The 17,647-nt window shown below is 36.0% G+C and overlaps 1 protein-coding gene across 10 annotated transcripts in view; it reads left to right on the forward strand.

The window, feature by feature from the left end:
• Positions 1 to 17,647, forward strand: part of DGKH (diacylglycerol kinase eta) — a 239,064-nt gene that overhangs the window by 209,646 nt on the left and 11,771 nt on the right. For 7 of the 10 annotated variants that reach the window (XM_069068656.1, XM_069068661.1, XM_069068657.1 and 4 more), the window contains 6 exons: positions 395 to 561; positions 1,349 to 1,454; positions 3,836 to 3,928; positions 8,328 to 8,447; positions 8,993 to 9,098; positions 10,698 to 10,828. In XM_069068656.1, the coding sequence (XP_068924757.1) occupies positions 395 to 561; positions 1,349 to 1,454; positions 3,836 to 3,928; positions 8,328 to 8,447; positions 8,993 to 9,098; positions 10,698 to 10,828 (723 nt within the window). The remainder of the gene's footprint in view (positions 1 to 394; positions 562 to 1,348; positions 1,455 to 3,835; positions 3,929 to 8,327; positions 8,448 to 8,992; positions 9,099 to 10,697; positions 10,829 to 17,647) is intronic. The other 3 variants (XM_069068662.1, XM_069068664.1, XM_069068663.1) reach the window with 1 other exon arrangement.

Consider the following 17,647-nt stretch of genomic DNA (forward strand, 5'->3'; position numbering starts at 1 on the left):
CTTAAGTCACACACACACACACACACACACACACACACACACACATGTTTTCATTTTGCTACAAAAGAAAAACAATTATATATACACATACCTGTATAGTAGATATAGGTACATGTTTATATACCAGATTGTATATAATAATGTGTATTCTATTTTACATTTTATTAAATGTTATAACTAACATATATACATGCATGTATGCATATATAATTGTTTTTGTAGCAAAATGGAAAGATTTCATCCAATATATTTCCTAGATTTTTATTGGATTTAATATAAGGTTTAATCGGGAAGAGATTGCTTTCATGCAACATTAATGTAAGCTCTGCAAATCCCTATTTAATTTGGTTGCAACACAATAAGCTAATAACTCACTATATATTGAATTCAATAGGCTTTTGAAAACACCCTCAAATCTTGGGAAGACAAACAAAAGTATGATGCTTCTAAGGTACCCCCCCGACCTCAGCTGTATCCGCAGCAAGCTGTTGATTTAGCAACAGAAGAGGAAGTCACACAGATGCAGCTCTGTTCACAGGCTGCAGAAGAACTCATTACTCGGTAAGCACTAGCACACTGACTGAGTTTGATTAACCAATCAACAAATGTTTACTAAGTGAATGCCAGGCATTGTGCTTAGCTATGGATGAGCTCTAATATGATAAAAATGAAAGAGCCGCTACTCTGAAGGAACTCACATTTATGGCAGGAAACAACATGGATAGTACATAAAACATGTTCACATATCTGCAAACCTTAAAACATTATATAAATGCTAGACCCTATTATTATTCTTATCAATAATGACTTGATTATCTCCTTTTCTAAACATGTCTTTTCATCATTAATGTCCTAGAACCCATTTTTGCCACCAAATTATCAGTCTGCATTTATTTTTAGAAATATTTCCACCAGAAATGATGAAAATAAAGTTTTATCCCCCAAGGTTCTATGAAAAGGAAAATGCACTTTAATATAACAGATTCTCCAATGGGGCAAGATAAAGAAAGAGTTAATGAATTTGTTATATCAAATAATACTTGAATAAATAAGTCATTGATTAAGCCTTGACACCTTTTGTATGAATATTTTTTGTTATAGGTATATTTTTTCTTATAAAGGTGTTATAATAGAATTTGAACTAAATTAATGATGCTTAAACAGGCTTTTTCCCCCCATAATGGATGCATTTTGACTTAAAAGCAAATTGTTTTGTCTAATTTATTTAAATTCTTTGCTCTCTTTCTACATTTTCTACACTCTCACATCTTTCCATCCTAATCCCACAAAACCTCCATTGTTGTGATCCCCTAAAAGTCAGGGCACTAAAATTCTGTTTTGTTTATAGAATCTGTGAAGCAGCAAAAGTACACAGTCTTTTGGAGCAAGAATTAGCTCATGCTGTGAATGCATGTTCCCATGCCCTGAATAAAGCCAACCCAAGATTTCCAGAGGTAAGTAAGGCACTAGTTCTTATGAACAAAATCTAATCTTTTATTTAGATTTCAGTTCACCATGTTTTCCAGTGTATTAGATTCATTACTGAGCTAAAAATAAACATGCTTAAGAATTGCCATGATCTTAAGAGAAATGTGTGATTTGTATTCATGTGTGTAGCTTCATTTTTGACTCATTTTCTTCCTTTTTTTCTTTTTTTTTTCCTTATACTTTCAATTCCATTTTTGGTATGGCTCCGTAATTTTGTTGTTGTTCACTTGTTTTTCAGTCATGTCCGACCCTCCGTGGCCTCATTTGGGGTTTTCTTGGCAAAGATACTGGAGTGATTTGCCATTTCCTTCTCTGATAGCTCATCCTTTAAATGTGGCCTTTCACATATTTCTCTTATTCCCATTCCGTCCTTTCTTTTCTCCCTCCAGAAATTCTCTTGACTTCTTTTTTTCCACTTCCTATTTTCCCTATGATCCCACACAAATCTCAGGTTTTACCCCCTAAACATTTTAATCAAAGATGTATAGGACTTTTCAAAGATGTAGACAACAGTCTCCTTATTTAATTTTTAAATATTAGGTCACTTTTTATAATTTCAAAATATATAGCCTTTTATTCAAATGGATAAAATGCTTGTGTTTGTTAAAATGTAACTCCACTATAAAAATTATACTCTGAATGAATTGTAAAAATAAATCATAAGAAGGTTTTGTTCTTTTGTCATACTGGATAGATTGCACCCTTTGGAATCTGGAAGGTCTGGGTTCAAACCCCACTTTACTAACTGTAGTGACTTTCTCCCTTGCTCTTGCCTTGGTCCCAAGGTCACTAATTGTAATGTAAAGGAACCTAGATTTCATTTGAGAACTTTATTAGTTATGAGAAACACACACGTATGTATATGTGTGTATACATGTATATACATACATATATGTGTATATATATGTATATCCTGAGTCCTGTCCCTTCAAGACTTTAATGCATATATTTGTTTTAACCCTTTCTCTTTTCCAGACCCATCCATGAGATTTCTAGACATCATCCTTCAACTCTCTCCTAACTTCACTAATCCCACCCTCCAAGAAGTTCTACCTTCACTGTTTATCACAGTTTGCATGCATGGCTCAGATAAGGCCTGGTTCATGACTTTCATTACCAGGAGAACAACTTAAGTGCCCTTGGACATTACTGTCAGCACTGAATTTAGCTTGGCTGGCTAAGGCCTGCTGATTTAGCACTTGGGTGATCCCAGCTTGACCTGTTTCTTTTTTTCAGTTATTTAGGTCTTGTCTGTGGTCTCTGAAGTAACCATTTCTTGCCTGTAGGTCTCCCTTTTGTCCAGATGATCGAATGATTCCATTTCTCTATTGGGAAACCTCCCCCTTTCCCCCTGTGGCACAGGTGAAACTTAACATAAGACCCTTAACACTTAAACTTCTAAGGTTAGCATTCTTTTTCATCTTCAAGCCCTGTACAGCTTTGACTTGTTAATGGTATTTTCTAGGTCAATACATATTTTGTTGCTGCCCAAATTCTTATTTCATAGGTTCCCAGTGACTGAATCACAGTAGCTTTCCCTTCCCCAATCCTGCCCCCAATAAGCTGTGGGACTTCAGCCAAGTCATTTAAGTTCCTTATCTCCTCATAATGATTGTAGTATCCGTCTCACAGGATTAAATGAAATAATGCATTGCACTGCATTATGTCAAGTACATTGTAAACTTTAAAGGATTATGTTAGTATCAGTTTTATTATTATTATTATTATTATTATTACTTCCTCTACTTGAAGTTGTTCTTCTTTCTTTTATCCATGATTTAATTAATATAAGTTACTCATCTTAGAGAGTTACTTGCAACCCTCAGATGTTAAGTGACTTACCCACTGTCACACAGCTAGCATATATCAAAGGCAGGACTTGAACCTGGGTCTCCTTGATTCCTAGGCCAGTCCTCTATTCATTCTGCCACACACTTAAATAAGTTACTTAAATAAGATTTGAAAACAAGAATTTGACCCCATGTTCAGGGCCTAAAAGAAATCTGAATAAGAATCTGATAGTAGAACAGTGAGAATTTAATTAACTCTATCTTTCCTTTCATTTGTTTTGTGTTTTCAAGAGAATGTATTTTTAGAAGTGGTGAGCTGAGAATGTTTACTGGAGCCAGATGTTTGCATTCTTTTAGCCCTTGGATATAAGATACAGAAGAAAGAGGCAAATGTGATGAGAAAAATTTGTAAATTCAAAGGAATCCTGGTAGTTCAAATAGCTTTGGAAAACTACAAGGCCAATTTGACTAAGAATCTCAATATTTTGCTGATTACTGATGATTGAATCTCAGTTTAATTCAGTACCACTTATCTCTATAATGTTCATCTTTTCCAGAGCCTTACCAGAGACACTGCCATCGAAATAGCTGTCAATGTGAAGGCACTAAATAATGAAACGGAGTCTTTACTAATTGGGAGAGTTCCTCTGGTAAGGAGAGGAAAAGAAAGGTTTGATATCAGGGCAGTAATGAGGGAATTCATTTGAAGGCCTCAGATTCACTGATGAACCTTTGCTCATGAGTTTTAGCTGTTTCCAGTCCCTCTTTCTAAGTTCTTCCTGCTAGTGAATGAAAGAAAAATCTGCCCCATCTGTGCCCTGACTGTATTGTAGATTTAATTGCAGGGTTTCCCTGAAAGCATATAAGCCTTCTCTTGCCAGTGTTTCCCCAAAAAGTTTTCAAAGGAAGGTCAAGTTATTGTTCACTGAATTAACACTGAAAACATAAATGATATAATCTCCATTTGTCCAGAAGGTGGCAAATGTGTAACATGGTTGGTCTTGGCCAGAGGTAAAGCATTCAAGCATAGGTTATTCTTTAGTCTATCTAAGCTTGGGGCCAGAAGAACCTTGGACTATTGAATTTTGTTGGAGATGTGGTCTTGATTTCCTAAGGCAGGGGTTCTTCCTTAAGCTTTTCGTTTTGTCCCATTCACAGTCTGCTGAAGCCTATGGACCCCTCTTTAGAATGTTTTAAAATACATAGACTTACAAAAGAAACCAATTATATTGAAATACAATTACAATAAAAAAAATTAAACAAGTTCACAGACTCTAAGGTTATGAACCTCAATCCTACCTAGGATTGTAGTTAAGGTCCAGTCTAGAAGCAACAGTTTATGACTCTCAAGCTCTTTTCTTCCTTAGCAGCTGAGCACAGCACAGTGCAAATAGTAAATGCTTAATAAATATTTATAGGATGAGTATTAACTAAGAATTAACTATAGATAGATATAGATAGCTAGAAATAGATGATAGATGGACAGTCAGACACATGTAGACAGTCATAGGGCACTTATTAAATGACTGCTGGGTGTAAGGTGTTGTGCTGAGCACAGGGAGTATAAACATATAAGATAATCCCCATAGAGATAGACAAACACACGTGTACACATGCTTGCCCACTCACCCACACACAGATATTTAGATTGATACGTAGCTACATAGATGATGGATAGATAAATGGATGATAAATAATAGAGATGATAGAAAAAAGGAAGGAACAAAGGAAGGAAATGAGGGAGAGAGGGAAAAGGAAGGAAGAGAGAGAGGGAGGAAGGAAAAAAGAAGGGAGGGAGGAAGGAAGAAAGGGATGGAGGAAGGAAGGGAGTGAAGAATGAAAAAAGGGAGTGAGGAAGGAAGGAAAAAAGGGAGGAAGGAAGGGATGTAGGAAGGAAGGAGAAAAGGGAAGGAAAAAGGAAGGATGGGAGGGAAGGAGGAAGGAAAGAAAGAAGGAAGGAAGCAAGGAAGATGGGTTCTTTAAGGAATGCAAGTGCTAAGATAAGAGGGAACTAACTAGCCAAGGGACAGTCCTCATGATAGGATGGCATTTCTTTCTCATTCCCTTGCCCTGGTATAGATGTGTGTACACAGGAGTTTCCTTTTGGAATCACTGTGCAGGGATCCAAAGCTATCATACTGCAGAATCTGGAACAGTACTGTTCTTTGTAAACATGACTGGTAGTGACAAAGTGGCATTTGGTGCCACCTGGCATTCACTCCTTCTCAGCTGTGAAGCCTTATCATCCATTCTTAGCAACAATTGGCAATGACTTCTTGCAAATTCACTCAAATGTGGCTTTGGTGCCAGTTACTAGAATGAAGATTTGTATGGGGGAGATATTAGAACTAACAGTCTCTAAAACTTTCCTGCTGGCAAAGTGTACTAGACAACATAACTTCTTCTGTACTTTTATTCTCCTCATCTAGAGGACTAATGATAGGTGTAGATCCTTGAGTAGTTTATGTTTCTGAAAACTTAGTGTCTTAAAACAGTTCATTATGGCAAGCACCTTGGGGCTGAGGTGCATGCTGCCTCCTGGGTAGTTTAATAGTAATGGTTGTCAGCTCATGCACTGTCAGTTTTACTGGTATAATTAGTCCAGAATAACCAACCCCTCTTATGACCATTCAGCAAACATTTTATTGGTACCTGTTATGTGCAAGGTAGAAAGTAAATGACGTAATGGATAAAGGGGCAAACCTGGAATCAGGAAAATTTCAGTTGAAAGTCCTGCTCCTGACCCATACCATGTGACCCTGGGTACATCACTTAATCTCTCAGGGAAATCCTTTCAAAATATGAAGTTACAAATTAGTTGCTAACCTTCAATAGTAAAAAATCAAATCGAATCAAAAACAAAACCCAACCAAAAAAAACCCCAAATGAGCAAAGCATTATGTATGCCAAGATGAAATGAGAGACAATCTCTGCTCTCAGCCTAACTGGGGACAGGGAATAGTACATAAATAAAAAAAATAGACTCATCATCATTTGCCTGTGATATAGGCAAGTCCCATGGTAGCTGGTCAGGAACAAGACTTTATCAAGCCAGATTCCAAGCTTGCCCCTTAATCCACTAGGCCATTCACTTTCTGCCTTGCATGTAACAGGTACTAAATAAGTGTTTGCTAAATTGTAAGAACTGGGATGGGGGATAGAGGTCATTTTTGGACTAATCTTGTCTGTTATAGGCAACAGATGATAAAAGGACAATGGAAGGAATGTTAAACTTAAAAATAAAAGTGAATCTCACTCTGTAAATTTTTGTAATAGTGATATTTGTGCACTATGAATATAAAGTACAAATTGATGCTTTCAGGAAGTATTTTCTGTCTGTATATTTAAAGTGACCTATGTTACTATATCATGTATACACACGTTAGATGCCTACACATGCATATATGAGTGGCAGTCAGTTATTTACTTGGGGAATAATATTAATATCCATTCATATAAATTAGTCATAGAACTAATATTGTATAAGCTTCACAAGGAATGTTTTTGAACTCAAAGAAAATGCCAGTTATCTTAAAGGAGTTGGAAATCCCATTATGTTCTTGATGAATACGAATGAAAATTTTCTCTTTTGCATAACTGTTTGAATCCTACAAAGAATATGTTTTGTCTATACCCAGTTAAAAAATATTCTGTAAATTACACAATTCCATTTACTTCAATTTTAATTCAATGTAATTTAGTTGAATTCAATGTTTATTAAACACCTATGTGAAAAGAATTGTATTGTGTTACAAAGATGAAAAACCACATAGTCTGTTCCTTAAGTAGGATAGGACAAGTACCCAAATGACTATAAGAGAAATTAGAATGTCATGAGAATATAGAAAAATTCCAAGTAGAACAGCAAGTAAGGCACCCTGATAGAAAGAAACAGGTGGAAGAATGTGCCAGGCAAATCAAACAATCCCCATTACCTTGAACACCCATTTCCTCTTGGACCTTGATGGAGATAGTCTAGGATTCTAAATCTAAGAATCTTGGGGATAGTAGTGCTCCTGAAGCCACCAGACCTGCGTCTAGCCTAGGCCCCATAGTCAGCACTGAAGGGAGAAATCATTGTGTAGGAAGGACCTCCCTTTCTCATAACCACCAGCAACAAGTGCTGACCAGCTGCTACCAAGAAACAGATAGACACAAGAACTGTGGCAGTCAGAGCATCCTCTGAACCACTCACTGGTCCTGTTTCTGGTCCAGTTCTCACAAGCATCATTTGTGGAATCAGTTCCTATGGAGAAGGGGCCAGCCATCCCTACCAGCCACCAACCAACTATCACTCATGGGGCAGAAAAGCCAGGCTAGCAGAAGCAAGGCACTCTGAGGAGGAGGCAGTATGTTCCACACAATCCAAATCACTACCATTATCTGCCTTTAAACCATTTTGGAGATAGCCTAGGACTCTGAACACAAGAGCCTTGGGAATAGCAATGATTAAAAGGTGATCATCTCCTTTTCTGTAGAATCCAGATTTATTCCCTTTGCCCATTTTAATCTATTCCTTGACTAGTTGTATATTCTCTTACCTGTTTCACATTAGTTTCCACAATTTCACTCCAGACATTTCTGAGTCTCATGCTCATGTTCCTTAAGCTTGCTCTGTTAAACTTGCCAGAAGGTATCTGTGCCAAGCAAGTCCTTAATCATTATTTTCTGTATCCATGATGACCTTTATTCTGCTTATTTGAGAATTATATTTATTTCACACAGTTGGTCTAGCCAATCTGAGGAAGAGTCATTTCCCATCTATTCATGCCAAGAAAGTAAACAACTCAGTAACAATCCACATGAATAGAAATGTCAAAAAGCAGCACATTTACCCTGTGGGGTTACTAAAGGTACACCAGCTGCTGATGACATCATTGGGAAGCAGGGATTAGAGCAAGGGTGGAAAGGATATTATGTTTCATATGGTGAATTGGAAAAAAACATTTTTTTCATTGTCAACTAGATTAATAAAACTTGTGCAAAGTTATTTTCAAAGGATTTTCTCTGAGGTTGATAAAGGAATGTTTCTAATCCTTTGGTAAATAGCAGTTGGAATCTCCACATGAAGAACTGGTATCCAATGCTTTACATGGCGTGGAAGTAGAATTGCAGAAGTTAGCAGAGATTCCATGGCTTTATTGCGTCCTACATTCAAATGACGATGAGGTTTGTGAAGTTTGATTTATTTCTACATGAACCTTGTTCTTTTCACTTTAAAAATAAGGAAGAGGGGGCGGCTAGGTGGCACAGTGAATAGAGCACTGGCCCTGGAGTCAGGAGGACCTGAGTTCAAATCCAGCCTCAGACACTTAACACACTTACTAGCTGTGTGACCTTGGGCAAGTCACTTAACCCCAATTGCCCTCCAAAAAGCAAAAACAAAACAAAATGAGAAAGAGAGCATGTAAAAACAGACAAATTAAGAATAATCTTGATTTTTTTCATTCTATATTGGGGCAAACTTATGAATTCTGACTTCCAACTGCCCTGCTTCTCTGCACAAGAATTAAAAAGTTCTTATATAAACAGAGGTAGCCAAGGGATGTACATGTTTTGAAACAACCACTGCATAATGACAATTTCTTAAAGTTACCCTTATTTCATAATATTGTCATTTAGGGAAATATGCAAGGATCATCTCTATTGTATCAGTGAGTTGCCTTTCCTAAAATAGCAATGAAGTGCTTCATTTTAAAATCTGTTTCAAACAGGATCCTCCTTTGGATTATACAAAAAGAAACAAAAGCACCATGTTTCGCATTGTGCCCAAATTTAAGAAGGAGAAAGTCCAGAAGCTGAAGGCGAGCCCACTGCCTGGTAGGTACTCTATATGAGAAGCGAAAACATATTCTCATTATAACAGAACTGATGCAAATAATGTTGTTCCTAAAATATGTAGCAAGGATTCAGTGGGCATCCACATTTATCATCTATATAAGGAAATAAGGTAACTACTTTTTTGCCTTCTACTTTGCTTGGTAGATGTTAATGTATTTGTGTTTGGATGGTTCTTTATCCCTCTAACCAGCAATCCAAGATACTGGTTTGTGACTTGTTTTTCCACTTCAAAGGGAAGGATCCAGACACTCTAGAGTCCTTTACTGGAGTATAGCAGCTTTCATTTGCTCCTTTAACCTACTAAATATGTTTCTGTAATAGCCATACATTCTCTTTTTCCTCTCAAGTGTAGAATCTTACCCTGCTGTTTCCCCAGCCCAACACAACCACACACACACACACACACACACACACACACACACACACACACACACACTCTGATGGCAATCTACAGCAACACCTGTGTTTATAAAGTAGAGATTAAACAATCTCTTTGCTGTTCTCTTTCCAGTTCACTCATCCCTAGAGATCCAACCTAATGACATTATATGCCTTAAGTACAAACAAGAGCTGACCTTTCTGATGGTAGCAGCCTTTTTACAACCAAATTCATTGCCTATTTTGAATTAGCTATCTTACTCAAAAAGGCTCAGAAGATCTTAATGATGAGGTTTATAAAATAATTGTCTAAGAGCTAATTTAAAAAAAAAACCCACAATATGGCAGATGAGCAGGTTAGTCTGAAGCTAATCAATGTTTAATAAAATATACAAAGAGAATGATCATTTTTTATTAAACAATAATCTAACACAACTAACCTTAGAATGTAGTGCTGACAAAGCTTTTAGATGGCCTATTAAATTGATTCAACATAGTATTGGCTACTTTAATTAAGAGTACTAGAGAAATCAGTAAGAGGAAGAGATTTAAATTTAACAGACTATAATCAGAACAAAGTTTCTGTAAAATTGAAATCCCCATGTCAGATTTTATATTCTTTTTAGAACTTGTAGCTCTTTTCTACTGATAATGAAGCTTATTAAGGTCATTAAGCAGTAATCAGGGGGCAGCTAGGTGGTGCAGTGAGTAGGGCACTGTCCCTGGAGTCAGGAGGACATGAGTTGAAATATGGCATCAGACACTTAACACAAAAACTAGCCGTGTGACCTTGGGCAAGTCACTTAACCCCAATTGCCCTCCCAAAATGCAAACAAACAAAAAAGAAGTAATCAGAATTCATGTGGCCCTTGCATCACTGATCCTAATAGTAAAAAAGTAAAGTTTTGATACATCTCCTGTAGTTTCAGTAGTGTTAATGACTAAAGTGGAAAGCACGGCTGCAAGGCAACGGATTCTGTCTTTGAAGAGATTATTTTCTCATATTTACTGCTAATCTGTGACCTGCATGGAAAAAACAAAACCCAGGAAATTGTCCAGTTTTGTGGAAATGATACCTTTAATCTTTTCCTTGGCTAGCACTTGCTGTTCTACTCTGTTCTCCTGTCTCTTTTGCCATCCTTTGCTTGTAATGCATTGAGCATGTAGAAATTAAGGGGGTTTTGCTCTTAACTTTGGTAGTTCAAAAGTGGGGCACAGATGAAGTTGCTGCTTGGCTGGATCAGCTCAATTTGGGAGAGTACACAGAAATCTTCATCCGCCATGACATCCGAGGGGCTGAGCTTTTGCACCTGGAAAGGCGAGATCTTAAGGTATTTCCTTTGTGCTACTTTTCTGCTCTTAAGATTTTTCTTACACCTTAACTCCTCTCTTCTGTTTGCCTTTTGTTATGTGCTTGTAGCTTGGCTTACCTTGTGCGAATATGCAGTAAACTAATCCACACTGTCCTGTGGCCTGAGCTCTTTCTGTGTTGCACTGTACTTGAAGCTGAGGATATCAACAAAACAATATGATGTCTTTGTCAAATACTTCACACAGAACGATAATGTAGTCGAGCCTCGGTGAACATAATCATTTCCCTCAGCAATAGCAGCAGCTATGACTGCACTCCTCCCTGCTTGAACTATACTGCATGGGATCAGTTTGGAAGGTGGTAGCTGCTGGTGATCTTAAAGGCTTTTCGTGTAAAAGTCAAGAGCTGAAAATTTGCTCATAGTCATTAAACACCTAATGGATGAGAGTAAGAACAATAACCATGTACAGATGTTATTTATCTGATTGCAAAGCTGATATTTTATTATGAGTCATGTTAAAAATATTAATAAATTCAAATTTCCTATCAGTTAACTATTTACAAAGTCATTTTTCTTCAACAAATTAAATAAAAATTATGATCATTTTTAAAGAAAACAACATGGAACAAAGTTTCCAAAAGTGATAGGGATAGATAATAGTTACACTTCAGTTTGCAGAAAAACACTATTTGACTGAGAATTAGCATTAGAAACATCTAAATCATTCCAGATTTGTGTGAGAAGAAAGTGTCTAAAAACTTAAGTTTTTCTTTTCTTATTCTTACATTCACATGACATTGAGTTTTGCGATGTACTTTACATATATGATCTCATTTGATTGTTATAACTCTTAGAAATAAATGGGGGGCGACTAGGTGGCACAGTGAGTAGAGCACAGTCCTGGAATCAGGAATACATGAGTTCAAATCCAGCCTCAGACACTTAACACAAAAACTAGCCATGTGACCTTGGGCAAGTCACTGAACCCCAATTACCCTCCAAAAAAAAAAGCAAAATAAATAGGAAAAGTATTTTCATTTTGCAGATGAGGAAAATGAGGCTCAGAAAGCTTATCATTGCTAATAATTCTTAAAAGTTCACATTTGTATAGCAATTTAAATGATTTGCCCATAATTAGTGAGTATAAGATTACATTTCTCATTACAAGTGATCCAGTAATAATTAGCATTATTTTTGCTGGCTTAAGTGACAGACAAGTCAGAAAAAAGTATCCTTGCATATTGTAAGAGTATACGTTACTTATATTGGCATTAAGAATTACAAGTTGGGGTGGCTAGGTGACACAGTGAGTAGAGCGCTGGCCCTGGAGTCAGGAGGACCTGAGTTCAAATTCGGCCTCAGACACTTAACACAAAAACTAGCCGTGTGGCCTTGGGCAAGTCACTTAACCCTGATTGCCGCCCAAAAAGCAAAAAAAAAAAAAAAGAATTACAAGTGGTCAGTACCTTTAGAAGAAATGCATCTTAAAACCAATTAAATCACAACTCTGCCTTCACTGTATCTTATACCTTTGCTTACATGGACTCTAAGATAACCAGCCAAATGTGCTAGTAAAAGTATTCAAAAGAGAAATATAGATCTTCCACATTCCCTGGGATAGCTAAATTTGTCTCTTAGTTATGAAAGGAAATTAGACTTTAAAAGTTTTATATAACATTTTCTTTTCCCCTGGATAATTTAGCTTAAAAAGTGAAATAATAGTGGAAAGAATTAAATAGATATTGTTCTATTGGCAGCAAAACCTGCTGCTTCAGAATCATTATCCCTTCTTGGCTGGTTGGTGTGACTGTGGGCAATGGTTATGCCCTCTAGACCTGAGTCTTGGAGGAATTGACAATGATGGCTAGAGGTATGAACAAGGTTAGGAATTTTTAATTTTACTTTTAACAAAAGGAGCTAGTTAAACAAACTTAATACCTCTGTGATTATTCTTATCTAATTCTTAGAAAATCATTTTATAGATGGTGTTCTGCCAGACTTTCGTCCCCTCCACCCTATATTTGAAAAGAATTCAATATATTATGTGAGATGATATCAGGAAGCATTTTGTTTTCTTTTTCTGTCCTATCACATAAGTTCCTGAATTTATATAAGGGTTCTTGAGGACATTTCTATATCGTCAATTATTTTCCCTCAAAATATTACATTTCAAATCATGTGTTAAAATGATATATGTGGTAATTATTTGTTATGAAAGTGAGCTTAGTTTTATTTATTTTTATATAGCATTTTGTGATTTCCCCCCTTTCATTCTGGATATATCCAAGATGCCCAGAATTTTGGAACTAGAATTTAAAGATTCCATCAATATATTTATGTCCAATAATCAATTAATCCATCTCTTGCGTACCTGCTATATGCCAAGCACCCTGCTAAATGCTGGGGAAGACAAAGGAAAATAGAAATGACCCTTGTCCTTAAGATACTTAAACATTGAATGAGAGAAACAATGTGTGTATCTGTCTGTCTATCTATCTATCTATCTGTATGTATATATAGATACATATGTATATATGTGTATGTGTATATGTATATGTACATACATGATATATACAGAGTAAATGAAAGGTAACTTTTGATAGAAACTAACATCTCTAACATAGGAGGAAACCAGGAAAAGTGTCCAGCAGAAGGTGGTGTTTGAGCTGAGGCTTGAAGAAATCCAGAGATTCTAAGAAGGCAAGGTGAGAAGGGAGATCAGGCTAGATGTGGGGAACAGCTAGTGGAAAGGTATGGAGATGGAAGATGTAGCATTGTTTGTGAGGACTATTTCAAGAAAGTCAGTATGGCTAAATTGTGCAGTATGTAGAGGGAGGCAATGTGGAAGACACCAGAAAAGTATGAAGGGAAAGAATTGTTAAGGGCTTTAAATACCTTACAAAAGAGTTAATATTTGATCTTGGATATAATATTGAGTTTATTGACTTGGAGAGCTGAAATGGTCTCGCCTACACTTTAAGAAAATCACTTTGGCAGCTATGTAGAAGAGGTTAAGTGACTTGTCTAGGGTCACATAACTAGTAAGTATCTGAAACCAGATTTAAACTCGGGTCTTTCTGATTTCAGGTCCAGCACTCTATCCTAGCCACTGCACTCCCTATCTGTGTTGTTGACATGTTGATTGAGATGCTTATGGAAAATCCAGTTTTAAATGTTCAATAGGCAAATGTGGACCTGTGTGTGTATGTGTATAGGTATAGATACATATATATGTATGTATGTGAATGTATATGTATATGATAGGTAGATAGATAGATGATAGATAGATAGATAGATCTGGGAGTCATCTTGGCAGTGATAGTAATTGAACTAATAAGATTACCAAGTGAGAGCATAAAGAGAAGAAAAAGGGACTCTGGAGAGAACTTTGGTGGTATACCAACTGTTAATGGGGATGATGCAAAAATTCAACAAAGGAGACCAAGGAGAGGTCAGACAAGTAGAAGGAGAACCAAGAAAGAGATATGACACAAAAAATGCAATTCCCAAATTACTTTGGGAATGAATGCTTTAGAGATTTTGTCTGTTCTTGCTAATAGCTTCTCATAATTAAGGGAGAAGGAGGAAAGTAAGTGAGGATAAAAGTGTTTGTTTGGAAGACGACAAGGCAGGATGGAAAAGACAAGACTGAGACAAAGGAGAACTGAATTCTAGCCTCAGCTCTCTGCTCCTATATAACTATGCGCCTAAGCTCTCTCAGATACAGTTTCATAAATTGAAGGAGATGGACTAGATGCCATCTAAATCCTTTCTAACTTTCAAAAGTCAGTGATTCTAGTTGTACTTGTTATAAAGGCTCTTTAAATACAGGAAAATTTTCAAAAAGCATTGGCATTTTAGCATCTATATACATGTTATCAGTTACCGAGAGGATGATAATATCTAACATTTATACAGCACTTTACCTATGTGATGTTATTTGATCCTCCCAGTAACCCTGTGACAATAACATAATAGTGTGTCCTAGTGTAAGTCCCATAGAGAGAAGTCTAAATCAGTTTTAGCTATGATGGTTTCCATAAGCTCAGTTTACAAGAACAGGAAATGCTTCAAATAATCCTGTCTTCAATGATGCAGTGCTGAGAAATGTTTTTGAAGCCATCTATTTTGAGATTCATTTGGCACTGTCTAGTGGAGATTAGGTATCATTTATACTCCTCAAGTACTTAGGTTCTTATTAGATTTGGGAACTGAATGGTAGGAAAATATGCCGTATAAATGTAACCTAAGGATCCCAAAGACAGTCAGTCCCTTAGTCCAAAAGAACCTTTGAAAGATTTTTGTTTTATTTCTAACAGAAGATCACTTTACAATTTCTTAGAAATAAAGTGCTAAACAGTAGTAAATAGCTGTCTGTTAAAATCATAGTAACATTTTGTTTTCTTCTTAAAGGAAACTGACCTTAAGAAAGAGGAAAATTGTAGCATTCATAATGCTGTCTTTTAGAATGTAATTAATTAAAGTAAATAAAGTATTAGAAATATTTTTCTCTAGATGTAATAGTGATAAGGCAGGTAAACAATGACTATCAAATTGTACTTTCTGGGTAGCTGTCAATAGTATAATGAGTGTTGAGTGGAATTTCATTGACTTTTTCTGGGCTTGATGTCAGCATTTGTGCTCTGGGATTTTTCTCATCGGAGGGTATAAAAATCTGGCAAGCCCTGTAAACAAAATCCATCTATCTCTCCCTCCTACACTTGCCACAATATTGATAGTCACTGCTATCAACAAGAATGAATCCACAGGTGAGACTTAGCAAAGAGGGAAGCAATGGTGCTAGACCCACAGTTCTTGTTTTGCCTTAAGAACATACCTCTAGTGAAATGAATAAGGAAACAATGCTCCAGAGCTGAGGAAAATGTGAGAAGTTTCATAAGCAGTATACATAGTTCAATGGGTCCACTGAAGGAAGGTCAAATTATAATGAACTCCAACTATAGCAAATGACATTCAGTAGTCAGTCTTTACAGATTTCATTAAGAAAATTCAGCTACCACACAATACTTTGTAAGAGGATTAATATACATAGTATAAAAGGTATGCATATTATGAGATTTCATCAATATGGGGAGCTTCTGATATGGTAGCTTCCCAAACCAACCTGCCTTTGACTTAGTAGATAAGTCTGAGAGTTAGCTTAGGCACTGAGAAGTGAGACGGTTTTTCTGAAGCCACTTAGTTGTAGGATTTGAACCCAATGTTTTCCAAGTTTAGTCCTGTCTCCATTAGTTCATACTACATGCTACCTGTAAAGAAAATAACATTAAATATGGAGAGTTACAAAGCAAACATTTAAAAAAAATTTTGATGGGTCAATTACATACTAAAAAAGCTTTATAGGAACTGATCTGTAATTGACCACGAGCTTGAAAATAGCTGTAGGTATTTGAAAATAGTAACATTTATTGGAAATACCCAGGGCCAGCAAAAGTATCTATATTGTAATATCAAAAAGATTCATGAATTTTTTATTGGTTTGTTGATGCTTTTAAAAATATGGCTGTAAGGTAAATGTTATCACATTTAAGGAGTTTTAAAGAATGGATTAGGCTATGATTTTTAGAGCAATGGGTAAAAATTTGGAATATTCCTGTAGTCATTGTTTGTTCAAATGACTTTCCATTTCCTTTTAACCTTACTTACATTGCTTTGCATGCTGCCTGAAGCCACTGGTTTTTAAGTCATTTCATTGACTTTCTAATTTGCTAAGTGGTTGTCTCATTTTAAACATTAACACAATTTTGGGAATTATTTCTTACAAAAAAGTACCATAACTTAGAAGATGGCTAAGGATTAAGATAAAAAAAAAACATGTATATAGTGTATACACACATGCACACACATATTTGTTTGTATACATATATAGATGAAAAGATAGATAGATAGATAGATAGATAGATAGATAGATAGATAGATAGATAGATAGAAAGTCTTCATGGGTTGTATATAGTTCAACAGGAGTCTACTGAGAGAAGTTCAAATTATAGTGGACTCTAGCTATAACCAGGAAATTTAGATAACTTATTGAGAAAACATAGCTCATTATACCAAAAAGCAATATATGAGGATTAACCCAGTATAAAAATGTATCTACTTTCTCAAGAAGAAAACATCAATTACTGTTGATTGATTGACTAAATCCAGTGTAATAGGTTTTCACATTCTCAAAGAGAAAACATGGTTTCATCAACATGGGGAGCTCCTGGTTATGGTAGTATTTCAGATATGGGAAATTATGCCTGTCTTGCATCAGCAGCAATCACACATTTATAAAAATTCAACATTGATATCTGATAATAAAAAATATTATTGTAAAATGAGGAGTTTGAGGAAATAGTCAAAAACCCAGCATTAAAAGCATTTCCCTAGGACGGGCAGGGATACTTACTTACACTCTATAGTCATTCCTAGTCACCGATGTAACAATCTAATTTATTTTTGTAAATAATTAAAGGTTATCACCAATGATTATTTCTCCATGAACATTTAGGAACAAACATTCCTAATCCAGAGTTGTAGAAATTGGTGTCTGCTTTCACACTTTTGCCTCATTATGGAATTTGAGCTTGTGCAAAAATGTATGAGGCTATAGATGCATCAGAACCAACAATATACATCATTCCCTCATAGAGATCCCTGTGTTTAGAAGGGAGAAATTAAGCCATGTCTGGAATCTTGAAGAGCTGCAAACAGTGTTATCAAAGAATTAATTTGAAGCTTCTATAGGTGTTTTCTCCAGAAGACCATGGTCACAGGTTGGTTGTTTCACAGTGAGTTAGGTAAAATATTCATTTTATAAACACCTTTTCTTAC

This window comes from Petaurus breviceps, unplaced genomic scaffold (genome assembly GCF_028583685.1).
Source record: "Petaurus breviceps papuanus isolate PSGF00001 unplaced genomic scaffold, PetGlider_PUasm1.0 90769, whole genome shotgun sequence".
NCBI lineage: Eukaryota > Metazoa > Chordata > Mammalia > Diprotodontia > Petauridae > Petaurus > Petaurus breviceps.